Source organism: Setaria viridis, chromosome 7 (genome assembly GCF_005286985.2).
Source record: "Setaria viridis chromosome 7, Setaria_viridis_v4.0, whole genome shotgun sequence".
Classification (NCBI taxonomy): Eukaryota; Viridiplantae; Streptophyta; class Magnoliopsida; order Poales; family Poaceae; genus Setaria; species Setaria viridis.
Genome location: NC_048269.2, coordinates 35,227,538 through 35,244,071, shown reverse-complemented (window position 1 = coordinate 35,244,071; position 16,534 = coordinate 35,227,538). Strand labels below are relative to the sequence as shown.

The 16,534-nt window shown below is 47.1% G+C and overlaps 2 protein-coding genes across 2 annotated transcripts; both read left to right on the top strand.

Annotated features, from left to right (window-relative positions):
- The first annotated feature begins 342 nt into the window (after positions 1–342).
- On the top strand, positions 343–5,226 carry LOC140220133 (uncharacterized). Its single transcript, XM_072295424.1, has 7 exons — positions 343–1,482; positions 2,001–2,418; positions 2,579–2,723; positions 2,957–3,072; positions 3,146–3,224; positions 3,743–3,976; positions 4,438–5,226. The coding sequence occupies exons 1-7, from the start codon at positions 660–662 to the stop codon at positions 4,783–4,785; spliced, it is 2,163 nt and encodes a 720-aa protein (XP_072151525.1). The 5' UTR covers positions 343–659; the 3' UTR covers positions 4,786–5,226.
- A 1,237-nt stretch (positions 5,227–6,463) lies between these two features.
- On the top strand, positions 6,464–6,871 carry LOC117864962 (cysteine proteinase EP-B 2). Its single transcript, XM_034749022.1, has one exon. It carries the CDS (start codon positions 6,464–6,466, stop codon positions 6,869–6,871), a length of 408 nt encoding a protein of 135 aa, XP_034604913.1.
- Positions 6,872–16,534: the final 9,663 nt, after the last annotated feature.

Genomic DNA, 16,534 nt, shown 5'->3' with positions numbered 1-16,534 from the left:
CATTCCCTTGATGTGGGTCCATTTCTTTTCATCAAGGTGGGCCCAGTTAGCAAATCTTGTTAGTACTAGTAGTATATCCGATCAAATTCAAGTTATGATGGTACGGTGTTTATATGTTCCTCATTGATAAGGTGGGGACATACGTGAAGAGTTGATCCAGTCCCTCGGATATACCAATGCATACTAAGAGCGTGTTTGGATACACTCATTTTAAAATAATTTTGTTTTCTTACAGTAGCTTATGAATTGTATCTTTTTCAAATTCGCCAAAAAAGATAGGCCACATCTGAAAAAATCATAATAATTCATTTCATTTCATTTCTCTGAGAAATAAAATCGTGCAGTTTGTTTTGTTTTCTCATGGTCGCGGGTCGCCGCTTCTCCACCTCCCGTCTGCGCTCTGCTCGCCGGCCTCGCCCGCCCTCCTCGTTACCACCGCCGGCTTCTTCCTCCACCGCCCCGCCGCTCGCTGTAAGCTTCCACCCCACCGCTACTCTCTTCCCTGGCGCCAGAAGAAGCAACAACCCACTCCGAGGGAGTGAGGCCTCGCTAGCTCAACTTGCTGCTATGCCTTTCCCGCCGCTCGCCGTCGCCGGAACCCACGGCCACCACCGCACCGGAAGCACCGCCACCTAGTACTAGTAGTGCCTGTGTCCCTGATGCATACGTCGTCCGACCGCCCCTTGGAGGCCTTGCTCGCCGCCGCCCGCGGCGCCATCGCCCACCTTCACCTTCCCATCATCATCCACATCCCTGGATCCAATTCCAGGAGCCCCAGTCCCAATCCCGACCGCCTCCTCCACCTCCACGTCGTCGTCACCAACTTCCTCCACAGGCCCCTCAGGTCACTCGCCAGATGCTTCCGCGGTGACGACGCCAGGCCTAAGCGCCGGGGAGGCAAACACTCGCGGCCGCTCAGGGACCGGGAGCGGAGCGCTGCAGCCGCCGGCCCGCAGCAGCAGCAGCAGCTGGAGCTCCTCCTCTGCATTGCGTTCGACGCCTTCGATGCCTGCAAGCACAAAGGCGCCGAATTTGGTATCGCTACCATACAGTCGAATCAATTCCAGCTTCTCAGGAAGGTAATCGATGGAAAGAGGGCAGATTTCGACGGCTTCCTTTCCAACTTGGGCTTCGCAAAGGTCGGGGCACCGCCTCCCCCGGCAGTCATCATGGGTGCGGCGGCCCCTGCCCCAGCACCGGTCAGCGACCAGGAGGAGGGTAGTGCTGGAATCGGGGACAGTGAGGGGGTGGACAATGCTAGTGGTTCACCACAGTCAGCACAGAAATTACCTGCACGGCTGCTTAACATCCCATTGTCCAATGTGGAGCGGTTGCGCTCGACACTGTCTGCAGTTTCGCTGACAGAGCTCATCGAGTTGGTCCCGCAGCTGGTCAGCAGATCATCGACATCACCGGATGGACACCCAGACAAGAAGAAACTTTTCTCTGTGCAGGACTTCTTCAGATATGCAAAGATTGAAGGTAACATCATTCTTCATTTTTCAACAGGGAGGTGTCCTCCATACCATAATTCTTTCAGTATATAGGCTCATGGCCTGCAATGGTCAATACTGCATTGGGTTTGCCATATGGCACCAATCGACAATGGCCATCAGTCCACAATGTAGAATGCTGAAATGCCAGTTTTGATGTCGAAGTTATTATGTTTTACGCACTTTAATCATTGGGCTCCTTCAAGCATGCAGATTCAGGATATTCAATTTATGTTTGCAATTTATAGTATATAAGGTCTCTGTTCTGATATACCACTTTATCGAGAAAATGTATGCCTATCAGACATTTTCCTTAGCCTATGCAAGAACTGGGGTTCTACAACATTACATACAACTTTCAAACTGGGGTTCTAATTGGTGCATCAGCATTGTGCATCCTCTACAAATAGTATACTGGAACAGTGCTTATGAAAATGTTGCTTTTATGTGTTAGTTGGATCATGGGACGATAATTGTAATTGATGTATGCTGCTGCTGCTGCTGCAGGAAAGCGATTCTTTGAAGAGTTGGACAGAGATGGTGATGGCCAAGTCACTCTAGAAGATCTCGAAATTGCAATGAGGAAGAGACGGTTACCTAGAAGGTATGCTCGGGACTTCTTGCGGCGTACCAGAAGCAACTTTTTTTCAAAATCGATTGGCTGGAAGCAATTTTTATCATTGATGGAACAGAAGGAGCCAACCATTCTCCGAGCATATACCACGTTGTGTTTGAGCAAGTCTGGAACACTTCACAAGAATCAAATTTTGACTTCCTTGAAGAGTGCAGGCCTTCCTGCCAATGAAGATAACGCTGCTGCCATGCTACGTTATCTTAATGCAGATTCAGAAGGATCAATCTCATATGGGCATTTCCGCAACTTCATGCTTCTACTTCCTTCAGAACGCCTTGAGGATGATCCTCGGTATGCCTGTCGCATCCTGTTAGAAGAAACTTACGTCTTCATTGGCTTTAGTGAATAGTGACCATGCAATTGGAAATAATCACCAATTCTTACTATCTTTCAGCAGTATATTGTGCTCAATTTGCCATCTTACTTTCTCTTCACTTAAAAATGCATCCAGGAACATTTGGTTTGAAGCTGCTACTGTTGTCGCTGTTCCCCCACCTGTAGAAATATCCACGGGAAGCGTTTTGAAGTCTGCTTTAGCTGGAGGCCTTGCTAGCGCTCTCTCTACCTCTCTGCTGCATCCTATTGATTCAATGAAGGTACATCAGCATGCTTCCTTATACCGTTTTCATTCAAACAAGTTGTTCAATAAAACGCAGGATGTTCAGTTAGGAGCTTTCTGTGTGTAGCATCCCATTTTGAGCTCTTTATTGTGACTATGATTGCTCATCACGAATGTACTGATCTTGTGGATTAGTATAGGAGGACACAAGTTCTGTCTGCCGACCAAGATATCCAAAATTCATTTGCATTATCTTTTATGTTGTACCAGACACGTGTCCAAGCATCTACGCTCTCATTTCCAGAGCTAATCTCACAGCTACCACAAATTGGGCTTCGAGGACTGTACCGAGGTTCTATCCCAGCAATTCTTGGCCAGTTTTCAAGGTCTGCGCAATTTCATTGTTTTATATGCAAAATCTTTCATAGGCTGTAGAATTCACACCATGTCATTTTACAGCCATGGTTTGAGGACAGGAATCTTCGAAGCAAGCAAGCTTGTATTAATTAATGTTGCTCCAACACTTCCAGAGATTCAGGTATATTTTACTACTTCAGTACCACCTAGTGCAAATTCTGCCTTCTCTACAATAAATTATAAAGGGATTTGTTGCCGTACGTGCAGGCCTGAGGTCACCTATAAATCTCTTTTTTTCTCGAACACACAGGAAAACTTCTCATGATATAAAACTCACGATATAACTTTTTTTTTCTCGAACACGCAGGAGAACCTATAAATCTCATGATATAACTTTTTAAAACTTCGTAGTGGTAACATAAACTTGCTTATATGGCCCTGGTTAAGCTCTCAATTACAGCATGCATGTATGGCGATTTGAACAATTTAAGCTCATCTAGTGAGGTACCTATTCTTGTAAAGTTCAGAGTAACTTATTTTTATTCGTAGTAGAAAAGGTTGCATAGCTTAAAATGGAAGTTAGTCCGCCTGTACAAACCTATTGCATGGCATCTGAACCAGGATCGAGGCAAAAACTAAAATCTGTAATAATTGTTGTGCTGAGTGAAATTCCTTGATGATCTGCGTTTTCTTCCATAGGTGCAATCAATGGCTTCATTCTGCAGCACAGTCCTGGGGACTGCAGTCCGTATCCCTTGTGAGGTTCTCAAGCAGCGTTTGCAGGCTGGAATCTTCAACAATGTAGGGGAGGCAATTATTGGCACCGTGCAACAAGATGGCCTAAAGGGCTTTTTTCGTGGCACTGGGGCCACTCTTTGTCGCGAGGTTCCTTTCTATGTTGCTGGAATGTGCCTCTATGCAGAAGCTAAAAAGGTATCCTGAATTTAATTAAAATGATTCTGTATTTTCAACAGACCTTCAAAGTGGCATTTCTCGACCTTATTATTGACTTAAAAATTTGTGCATTTGAGTGCCCGCTGTTTTAAGCTTATTGTCAGTTCCGCTGATTTGAAAAATGCATGCCTCTGACTGTGAAAAAACATCTTAATGGGATTTTAAAAAATATATTAATGGGATTTTCTTGCAGGAATAGTAAACATCTGAATGACTAGAGTTAGTTGTTTGTTTTGCTGCATTAGAGTTGATACCAAATGGACCAGAGTTAGGCAGTAGAACTTTTGATTCTTCTAGTAATTACTCATTATGTTGGTCAGTGCCACCAGTATGCATTTGGTTGTGATAATTTCAAAATGGTAGTTACATTACATCTGTTAGGAAAAGTTTTACTTTTCATGACCCGCACATGTAATGATGATGGCCTTTGGTTTTTGTAGGCAGCACAGCATGTTGCGAAGAGAGAGTTGGAACCATGGGAAATTGTAGCAGTTGGAGCATTGTCCGGAGGACTTGCAGCAGTTGTGACCACTCCCTTTGACGTTATGAAAACACGGATGATGACCGCCCCTCCAGGCACGCCAGTGTCCATGCAGACGATAGTGTTGTCCATCCTTGGAAATGAGGGCCCCCTAGGGCTCTTCAAGGGTGCGATCCCCCGCTTCTTCTGGATTGCTCCTCTGGGAGCAATGAACTTTGCAGGCTATGAGCTTGCCAAGAAGGCAATGATCAAGGAGGAGAGCTTGTCGACAGAGGAGAAGAAAACCATGGTGGGTTCCAGAGGCTGACCTACCTACCGTTCGCCCAGTTAACATGTGAGGTGCGAAGAAGAAACTGAAAGCACGCAACAGAAGTTTTTCCACCCATGTTGCAGAGAAGCAGTAGAAAAAAATCTGCTTTCCTTGTTGATACTTAGGTTGTCATATATTTTTACACCCCTCTGAGGAAATTTTGCTGAATTTCCATTTCAATAGGCTTTTGAGATGGCTGTACAGTACAGTAGATGAGAAAAGGGGCTAGAGAGGCTAGTGGTACATGCTAGCTGGAGCTGTTCTTTTGCTGTCGCTTCTTGGTTTTGCTTACGATGATCCACAGCTAGCCGTCCTACTGTAAATCCACTGTTGTACTTACCCTGATGATCATTTTTGGCTTGGAGCTGACTGTTTTGGTGTTTGAAATAGACCTGATAAAGTGACAAGAAGAAGAATAAATAACAAATTAAAGGGTGATGTGATGGATGTTGAGGACAGTCATTGCACTTTTGGATATTATATGTCTCGATCAGAGAAGAAGCTGTGTACACTGGGAGAATTGCCAATCACCACCACCATGGTAAACAACAGGATAATCGTCAGCAGCTTGCATTCGGCATTGGAATTGGCCGTGGCGAGCGGCGGCTGGAAGGAGGCGAGATCGTCATCGCCGGCGGCGGGCATCATCGTGAATCCGGCCGGCCGGGATCAGATCAAAGGCCTGCTGCTTTGGTTGTGGGCTGCTGGGCCGAAAGTTATCTCCAGCACAAGTTTGCTCTAATAGTCCGCCGTCTTCTCTAATCTTCAACAGATTCTCCGCCACTCGCCGCCGGTGGTATCGTTCACCTGCCTCCTCCTGCACCAAAATATTATACCATGCACATACAACTAGCATGTCTCAACGGCCCTTCTTCCAGCCCACGTCGCTGTTAGACTTAATCTTGTTGTACGTGTTGCTTTATGTTCAGTGCATCGTTTAGTTCAAGTTAGTAGTGTTCGTGTCAGTCGTGCAGCATGGCGTTGTGGCCAGGACCTGCAAGCGCAAGCAGATCGGCAGCCATGACGTGAGTGTGAGTATGTGTTGTGGTGTGCGGCCACGTGCCTGGTCGAGACATGGCGAGTGCTTAGGAGAAAATCAGCAGATACATGTGTTTGTTAGTCTGATCAGTCATGCAGGCGCACGTTGGCTTGGAGTTGTGGCCAAGTCTAAGTGAACGAGTCATGGCGAGAAAAGAGGATCAGATAGCTCATGCGTGTAGTCGTTAGTGGTGATCTGCATGTAGAGAGATGTGCCTTGCATGTAGGAAGGTGATTAGTGACCACAGGAGAGTTTGGCCGGGTCATGCGGCCAGACGTGGCTCAACCAGTGTGTGCGTGCGTACGCGTGTTTATTCATAAGGCTGTGGTGAAGAGAATAGAAGTGCTGTGGGCACTGGTGTGCAGTGCCGTGAAAAAGAGACTTCTCGTGTGTGCCTCTGCTTGTGAATGTGTACGTGTTTACCATACACCTGAGCGATCATAGAGTTTCGTGAGTTCGTGAGGAGACCGATAGATTTGGTCATTTCCAACAGTCGCCGCAGCTCAGCCTATAAAGTGCTGCCCGAACCTCCGCCTCTCTCTGCTGCAGCCGCCGCCGCCAAAGCCGCCGGAGCCGAGCGCCGCCGATTCGCCACGTCCGGGCCAGGCGAAGGCGAAGCCGACGCCACTTTCGATGATGAAGCACCTCGCCGCCGTCGTCCTGCTCGCGCTGACACTGCTGGAGCCGGCGGCGGCCGCCGGCCTGAAGTTCACCACACACGACCTCCGCTCGGAGAAGGCTCTGAGGCAGCTTTACGAGCGGTGGTGCAAGCACTTCAAAGTAGCGCGCAAGCCAGCGGAGAAGGTCCACCGCTTCGCCAACTTCAAACAGACGGTGCACCGCGTCGCGTCCCGTACTGTTCGAGTTGCAGACGAGCCTCTGCGACTCAACGGTTTCGCGGACGCAACAAGGGCGGAATTTGAAGGCTGCAAGTGTCGCATGACTCCGGAGCCGCGCGTCACTGCAGCACCTGGGACCATTCTAAGGGACCTCCCGCTGCCGGTCTCCGTCGACTGGCGTGGCGTGATCCCTGGAGTGAACTGAACTGCGGGATGCTGGAGTGGGGTGGCTCTTACCCCGTGATGGATCGGGACTAGTCGATCCAAGGGGTTCGAGATTGGAGTTATAAACGTGATCGAGTCTCGAAAGTAGAATATATTTATTTTTCTACAGTTTAATTTTCAAGCATGATGTCAGTTTACGTGGAGTTATAAACGCAATCCGACACTTGAGTGTCGCAATTTCAATTTCATAAGTAACGGGTCGTACTCTTTTCCTCATTGGGGGCTCCACGTTGGCTCCACGATGAAGGTGAGGTTTTTAACGAGGCGACACCAACGTAACCATTTACAATTTTAATAAGTAAAGTTATTCCTCCTAAATTTCATGGTCTCATCCTTGTTACAAATTCATCTCTACTATAAAAAAACAGTAACATATAAGTGCAAACTTGAAAACTTTGAATCAGATCGACACGATACCAATCTAATGGATGGGGTAAGAGATGGAGCGATTTTGCGCCTAAGCTCCCCCCACCTGCCAGCATTTTTTTTTTCAAAAAAATCTCTAACCCCTCCCAGGCCCGTGCACCAGGCCTGTTCCGCCGTCACGACGTGCGCCAGGCAGTTCCTTTCCGCGACGTCCTCGTTCCTCTCGCGAGCGCCGCCAGCGATTCCGCCCCTGTCCCGTGGCCATCGTCGCCCCTTCCCCCTCCGGCCTCCTACCCGCCCCTACCCCCGCCTCCACCCTCGCCATCCGTCAGCGCTCCTCGTCGGCGGAGGCGGGACGACTATCAGCGCGCGGCGGAGGGCGTCGCTGGACCCGCTGGATCTACCCGGTGCGCCCCGGAGCTCCGCCGGGCGCATGGAGCGGTGCGCGTCGCGGGCCATGGCGGGCCTTGCGCGCGCGAGCGGGAGCGCGATCTCGTCGCTCCCCATCAGCGAGTGCGGGTCGTCGAGCACTGTCGGCCACCGTGGCAGTGTGCTTTGGCCATGGCAGGGGTGACCATCTCCTCCTCATCAACCTCGGCGAGTGAGGAAGAGGCCGGAACCTTTACAGTAGAAAAACTGACGAATCTGAGGAATGGAACTTTCGATCATGGTGTGCTTGCAGGGAGAACTTTGTGCTTCTGTTGGTATCAGACAATCTTGTTGTGGTTGTGCAGGGAGAGATTTTGCAATTCTGTAAGGCAATAGAATGCAGGTAGTTCTTGTGCAGGTGCTTGTAATTGTGAAAATGCAATTGTAAAAGTTCTGAAAATGGAACCATCAGGTTGAAAGATTGCTCCTTTCTCTCAAATTGGTGTACTGGTTACTGGGATATTGGTGCATTGTTCATCATGAATGATCAAAGTTTTGGTATTGTAGTCAAAACCTACATCCAGATCATGCAGAGCACATTGAAATTTTCAGAACGGGAAGAACTAGCAAGGCATGACATGATAAAAGAGAACACAGCTATTAATAAGTACTCCAAACTCTCCGGTGTCTTGTTTGCACCATGAAACCAAGTCTTAAATTAATAAGATGAACTAAGGTCATGATAATTGATGTTTTTTCCTTTATCTGGGAGCAAACATTGAGGCTTTCAGCTTACTTGTCTTCTGATGGATTCTCTTCCTTGGTTAATTCCATGTTTCAATTTATGCTGTCATGTGTGCACTTTGTCCTTTGGAATAAAATGGTAAGAGGACCTCGAGTATGTTTTGCCAAGTTCCTGGCTCTGGAGTTCTATGTGGTGTCAAAGTCTGAGTGGTGTCTTCATGCAAGTAAGTAGTAACTGTGCCGTGTCAGAAAAAAAATCAGCACTACTCTGGTTTGGCAAGCTGAGGGTCCTCCAGGTACTGCTCCAGTTCACATTTCGCAGGCTGGCAATAGTTAAGGCACTTTAGCAGCCATGAATTGGTAACCTATTACAAGCACCAACTACCCATATCAGCAAATGACTGGACCTGTTTTGGAAGTTGTCAATGACTGTATTCTAATCACAAACGAAAACAAATATGATCAAAATGATCGAAAGTGTTCACACGAACTTGAAATATTAGCCACCAACATTGGATTCTCTTCCAACCAACAATTGGATTCTCTTCCAACCAACAAATACAAGTAGAGTATGATGTATCTGTTAGCTATTTGTGTCAGGTAGTAATACAATTATGATGTACAACAATTGGATTCTCTTCCAACCAACAAATACAACAAGCGTGCTCTCCTGGGAGAACCACAAACATTCTGATACTCCTCCAGCTCTTGATCTGCAGCTTCATCGTCGTATGCCACATCGTCTTCAGGATGGAAGGCTTCCTCTTCACCTTCTTCAGAATGGCACTTACTGGCTTTGGACCAGCAAATGGAGCAGGCACTGGTTCACACTCGGTGGTCTGTCAATCATTTCATTGAATTGAGCATTGTCCCTGCATCCAATATTTCCATATTTTAGCATTCCATTTCTCAGCAAGTAGGCATGACATACCTCACTGAATTTAAGATCGAAAGTTGATCAGTAGTTTCAGATAAAAACATGAGCCATTACAGCTCAACCAACCACTAGGATACACCCAATATAGTTTCAGACATAATTCCATACAAAAAATTTATTCTCGGTAGAGGGCTCTCTACACTCTTCTTCTGGGGAGAAACACCAACTCCCCTGTATCACCAAGCCTCAGCTCGCTCATCTAGTTGGTGCTGTGCATGTGGCGGATCAGGTCGATCACACGGGAGCTGAAAAGAACAATGGGAAATGAGACAGGATTCAGGAATTTAAGTGCTCAGAAGTGCAATTCATAGTGAGATACCGGACTATTTGAAGTGCAACTCAGGAATCCAATAGCAGGACAAATAGAGCAAAAGCTACTACTGAATCCGGCAATGGATATCAGACTATTTGAAGTTGGAGCACCTCGGGCGGCGGCGCCCTCATCGGGGAAGCGGACGGCCACGGGCGGCGGGGAGAATGGCGGGCGGCGACGCCCTCACCGAGGAAGCGGAGGGCCATGGGCGGCGGGGAGCACCTCCGATCCGTGGTCCTCACTCGGATACATCGCCTTCCGTCTGATCGTGCACCGTCCCTCCGCCTTCCGTCCAATTCCCCTCCGAGCCGTCCCGCTGCCCCCATCATCTCGCTGTCTCTTCTTCTATCCGGCTGTTTGGCCGCGATTCTCCCGTTTCACAACAGAATCAGAACCGTTTGGAAAAATTGCAGCCTCTGAATCCGTTTGGAAACTTTCCAGGCCAGATTATCAAACTAGAAAATGCAGGCACAGCATGTTGTACGTGATAGATGTATCCAAGTCTTGTTTTTACAGAAGAAATGAATTAAGCACTATGTTTCTGTGCTGTAAAACTATATCAATTGCCTTTTAGGCTTCCCCGGCATCATATCATAGATATAATAATATATCCCAATCCTAAATTATATATCAAACTACATCAACTATACCTGGATAACATGCATCAACATTATTTTCTAGCAGCTGTGCACTTACTTAGATTCGTTAAGGCAACAAAATCACCTCAAAATCCGCCGCCGCGAGAGCAACCGTGGAGCCCCGCCCCATCCTGTGTCATTGCCAACGACGACGACGATGAGGGATGGGTCGGAGAGAGTGTGTTGACGCTTTTTTGGGCCAACACACGAACGCACTCAAGCGTGCAGCGTACAGAGGAGCTCGATGCAGCACCTCTGCACAGGCCGGTCATACCGGTTTGATAGACCGGTCAGACCGTCCGCCGGTGAGCTCGGCGGTAAACCTTCGAACGCTCGTTCAGGAAGGATCCCGTCGGGGCAAGCACATGCAGGGTTGCTTTAGGATCGGACGTCGTTGAGACGAAGGAAGAACAGCAAGATGGGGTTGGAAAAGCTAGGGCAAAGAGGAAAAAGTAAAAGATACGAAAATAGTAGATTGATATGTTTTTGTCGATTGGATCTAACTTAATCGGCCGTGGCCCTTCATATTTATAGGAAGGAGAAGTCTTTCTCCTACAGGAGTCAAAATCCTAACAAATCTTGTGCTAAAATACAACTCCGACTCGATTTTCACAGAACCAGGCCGGTCAGACCGGCCTGGCAAACCGGTCTGACCGATATGCCTGGGTGCAGATCTTACAAAGGTCATATCTTCCTCATCCGAACTCCAAATCAGACGTTCTATATATGAATCTTGATCTACTCGACGAGCCCTACGCAATGTTAAAGTCCAATTTGCGTTTTGAGAACTTTTCTCAAACCGGTCTGAACAGGTCAGACCTAATCTGTTCGAGCCTGCCACTTTTGGGCGTCAACACATGCCCCCCTTTTTTCTGGCAAAGCTTGCGTGCTAGAAAATAATCTCCTAGCCCAAAAATGCCTAAGGACGATGATGAACACAGCATCGGCCATATTTTTCCTCTAAGGGCGATAATTGTCTTATCAGCCATAAACTTGTTCTTGACTCAGGAAACAACTTGCTTCGGCCTCCATACCTACTTAGTAACCAATGACCTTGCCGGTATAGCCATTGCTTGCTGCTCCATTGATTCTCGCTTCCGCATTCTTTGCAATCTCCTTTTTTGAGTGTGATTCAATCTCCTTTTTTGATAGACCAGTCAGACCGGTCCGCCGGTGAGCTCAGCAGTATACCTTCGAACGCTTGCTCGGGAAGGATCCCATCAGGGCAAGCACACGCAGGGTTGCTCTAGGATTGGCAGGCCACCTAGAGCACCTTCGAACGTCATCGAGATGAAGGAAGAACAGCAAGATGAGGTTGGAAAAGCTAGTGCAAAGAGGAAAAAGTAAAAGATGCAAAAATAGTAGATTGATATGTTTTTGTTGATTGGATCTAACTCAATCGGCCGTGTCCCTTTATATTTATAGGGAGGGGAGGTCTTTCCTCTACAGGAGTCAAAACCCTAACAAATCTCGTGCTAAAATACAACTCCGATTCGGTTTTCACCGAACGAGACCGGTCAGACCGGCCCCGGGTGCAGATCTTGCAAATGTCATATCTTCCTCATCCGAACTCCAAATCGGACGTTCTATATATAAATCTTGATCTACTCGATGAGCTCTACGCAATGGTGAAGTCTAATTTGTATTTTAAGAACTTTTCTTAAACCAGTCTGACCGGTTTGGAGACCGGTCTGAACAGATCAGACGTGATCTGTCCGAGCCTACCACTTTTGGGCGTCAATAGAGTGGAAGAGCAATTAGATCACCTTAGCTTTCCAGTGACACTCGGATCGGATCGGCGGACGTCAGTTCTCTGAGGGGGAGAAGCTTGTTTTTTTTTTTACAAAAAAAATCCTAGAAGCTCGTTCTAGCAAAGGAAAGGCAGTAGGACGTGACGCGCACACACATGCATCATCACAGGATTTGTCCTCCAAAAGATTTGGTCGTCACAAGATCAAGGACAGATTAGGTAGAGCAGTAGCGCAAGAAGCTTCCCTGGTGATTAGCAATTGGCGGGTTTAGTTGCAGAGACAGGGAGCAGCGGCCGTGATGAAGCCCATGTCTAGGTGCAGAGAAGAAGAGGCTCGATGTTCAGAAATAGAGAAAGAAGAAGGCCTTGCCATGATGCCCGTCAGATGCATATAAGAATGTACTAGGTACTGCAGGTTGGCCTGATTACCAAAGCAAAGAAAGAAGAAAGAGAAGGCAAAGTGGTACAAGCTTGCAGAGGTGAAGGCAAGAAGCAAGAACTATGGAGTTGTTAATACAATACCCATGTATGTATGTATGTATGTATGTATGTATGTATGTATGTATGTATGTATGTATGTATGTATGTATGTATGTATGTATGTATGTATGTATGTATGTATGTATGTATGTATGTATGTATGTATGTATGTATGTATGTATGTATGTATGTATGTATGTATGTATGTATGTATGTATGTATGTATGTATGTATGTATGTATGTATGTATGTATGTATGTATGTATGTATGTATGTATGTATGGGTGGGGCACCACCAGGAATAATTAAGTAGCTCAAGTTTCTTGTTGCACTGGTGACTAGGGTTCTTCCCATGCATCCGCTCTTGGCTTCCATATCATCCATCTGATCGAGGGCATGCAAAACAGATGGTGTCGCTCTTTAATTTTTCATGAATTGAGTCAAACGTTCAAATTGATTTGCCATCATTCAACTGCTGATGATTCTAATTTAATTGGTAGTACACGGCAAAATCTTTAGATAGACTAAATAAAAGAGAATATCCACTGAAAATTATTGAATGATCCGATGAATAATGCATGCATGCATGATCAAATGCGAGAGCTGCTCCAGTAGATGTTGATGATGTCTGCAGATGCGCCGCCGCCGCCCATGTCGTCGTTACCCGCAGCATCAGCAGCAGTGCCACCATCACCACCACCAACCTCCTCCTCCTGCTGCTGCTGCGGCTCCTGCACTGCAGCTGCTGCCGGCGATCCACCAGCAGCAAATAAACCACCGTCGTCATTCCCATGCTGTGACGACGGCAGCCACTGCTGCTGGAGCCCACCACCAGCACCAGCAATCATCCCAGGCCCATGCTGCAGCATCATCGCACCAAACGACGACGGCGTCGGCAGGAATGGCAGGAGGTCCAGGAACGACGACGCCGGCGGCGTCGTGCCGGGATTGGACGGCAGCGACAAGGGCGCGAAGGGCAGGGGGTGGTGGTCGCTGCTGGGGAGCTCGAAGCCGCCGCCGACGCCTGTGGCCGACATGAACGTCGTCGGGAGCACGTTGGACAAGTTGGCAGCAGTAGGCGGCGGCGGCGGCATCATCATCAGCAGTTGCTGCGTGCTGCTGTTCATGATCTTCTTGGAGTCGCTGGAGGACGCCAATGCCGATGGCGCCGACGGGTTCTGCTGCTTGTTCTTCCGGCAGCGGCCGCCGACTGGGACGTTGCGGAGGGTGCCGCCCTTGGTCCAGTAGCGGCGGCAGGCCTTGCACAGGTAGCGTGGCTGCGTCACGCTGTAGTTGTTGTAGTAGCAGAACTTGGTGTTGGTGGAGTGGCAGCGCGGGCAGTTGAGCGCCTGCTCCTGCTGTGGCCGTGGCATGCGCTCCCCGCCCGCCTGCTGCTGCTTGGCCTTCTTCACGTTCCTAGCAGCAGCAGGTGGTGGTATCGCTGCCTCCTCCTGCACCAAATTAATTATTATACCATGCATAAATTAATTACATCTTATATAAAATCATGTGCAGTGCAAATAATTAAAAAGAGAGGACAAATAAATTAGAAACAAATGACTAAAATAAAGCTCAACCACTCGGAGTCAAAGAAGCACATATAGTACAAATTAAACTTAATTTAGATTTTAGCATGCATACAACTCAAGCCTTTTGTGCCTACCAGCATACGTCAATTTTTGACCGTCAATCCCACCCATTTTCTTTTTCTTGATCGATCACGACCCTCTAGTAGTAGGAGGATCTGACCATAACTTATTTGGGCGTATCCTAAATTTTGAGCTGTCGATTCGTGTGATCCAACAAACGATCCATTTCTTGACCTCACATATTTTCCCAATCGATCATAATCCCTTTGTAGGATTCGGCTCTAGTTTATTTGGGATTGTCCTGAACTAAAATTTGGGCTGTCATGTAATCCAATGGCTCATTTCTCTGCCCCATCTTTATTCCAAACTTTTCTCTCAAGCTATGGCCCGTTTGTGCATCATATTGAATTTTGGGCCATTTGTGATCCAATGACCCATTTTCCCACCAAACTTTTCTTTCAATCGATCTCTGCACGTTCCTCTCCCGCCTGCAGGATCCAACCATAGCCAATTTGGGCATGTCCTGAATTTTGGGTGATCAAATATCGATTCATGTGATCCAACGGTCCATTTGTCCACCCCACTTATTTTCTCGATTGTTCATGACCTTCCCCTATGATCCAGCTGTAGCCTATTTTGGCATGTCCTAAATTTTGGGCTATGAATTCATATGCTACAACAGCCTATTTCCCGCCCTATATATTTTGTTCCAAACTTTTCTTTGATGATGACTATCCTGTAGGATCTATTTGTAGCTAATTTGGGCATATCTCCAGAATTTTGGGTCATTGATTCATGTGATTCAAATGGCCCATTTCTTGTTGCACTTTCATTCAAACGTTACTCCCCATCTATTAGGACCCTCGCTTAGGATCCAACCATTCCCTATTTGGGAATATCCTAAATATTGGAGTTGATTCATGTAATCTAATGGCCCATTTCTCCACCCTAACTTCTTTTCTCAATCAACCATGACACTCCCGTAGGCATACTTGGGCATTTGACCTAAATTTGGTCCAGCTATTGCATACTTGGGCACGACCTCAATTTGATCAAGCTATAGCATACTTGGCCATGACCTGAATTTTGCGCCATTATTCATGTGTTCCAACATTCCATTTCCATGTGCCCGACTTTATTACAAACTTGTCACTCGATCGACTCTCCCGTAGGATCCAACCATTGCCTATTTGGTCCTAAATTTTGGACCGTTGATTCATGTGATCCAACGACCCATTTCTCCCCTCACCCTTCTCGTGACCGATCGCAACCCTCATGATCCAACTATGGCCTACTTGGGCATGACCAAAATTTTGGACCGCCAGTTCATGTGGTCCAATAGTCCATTTCCCTACCCCACTTTACTTTTCTCTCGATCAACCCCTCCTTAGGATCCAACTAGGCATGCCCTAAATTCTAGACAGTCGATTCATGTGATCGCCCATTTCTCCAGTCCAATTTTTTTTTCTCAATAGACTTATATAGACTATTTTGGCATATCCTCAATTTTGGGCCGTAATTCATGTGACCCAGACTAAACGGCCCATACTCCCACCTCTTTAACCTAACCTTTCTCCCCATCGACCCTAGCCTCCTATTCCGCCGCCGCCACTACCCATGTCTCAACGACGTCTGACACCAACAAGACACCCCCAAAGCCTCCATCCCTCATCAACACTTCCTAATTTCTTGCCTACGACGACCTTCTCCGTCGTGCCCTCACCCCCACTCCACTGACTCCTCTTTGATGGATCCAGATTTGCTACCACACATGCTCAATTAGCTTCGCTAGGATGATGACTTGATGCCCCTTTCCTAAATCCTCACCTCGTCGGCATGTCATCGGAATCGGACTTGATGGGGTGGCATCTCCTCCAAATAAAGTCTAGGTAAATTTAGCTTTCCCCATATATCATATAACTGATGCTAGCTTCTGAGACATACACATATAGTAGTACTTGTTAATGGTGCATGCAAGTAGACTAATTAATCGACCTAAAAGCTGGAATGAAAAAAAAACCTTGGAGGATAGGCATCCATCCATCTTTGAATTGTGATCCTATCCATGGAGCGCATGAAGGCATTAATGATCGAGTATTTATTTGCAATTGTGCATATGCCAATGTACCTAGATACACTTCAATTCACAGCAGCTAGCTAGGGCATAACTCTAAGTTGGAAGCAGGGGAGAAGCTTAGGCAAGGCCAGAGTGGGCCATGGGCCCCCTGTGCCCAGCAAAGTTTACATTGTTAAACATTAATTTTGACATTGTTCGTTGATTTTTTAGCTCAACTAACATAGGCTAGCCACCCCTGGATGTTTGGTCAAGCTCCACCACTTGTCGGGGGCTATACACAAACCAAACTCATTCATGACAAACCTTATCATCAACCGAGAGCTACTTCACCGCAACACCCAAAAGAAGCAACATGTGTAAATAAACACGGATCAATCGAT

Bases quoted from the DNA above. Each gene is read 5' to 3' on its own strand.
- LOC117864962 (XM_034749022.1), top strand. From the start codon at position 6,464: ATGAAGCACCTCGCCGCCGTCGTCCTGCTCGCGCTGACACTGCTGGAG.
- LOC140220133 (XM_072295424.1), top strand. From the start codon at position 660: ATGCATACGTCGTCCGACCGCCCCTTGGAGGCCTTGCTCGCCGCCGCC. The intron at 1,483-2,000 runs GTAACATCATTC...CTGCTGCTGCAG, and splicing joins CAGATATGCAAAGATTGAAG to GAAAGCGATTCTTTGAAGAG. The intron at 3,977-4,437 runs GTATCCTGAATT...TGGTTTTTGTAG, and splicing joins TCTATGCAGAAGCTAAAAAG to GCAGCACAGCATGTTGCGAA.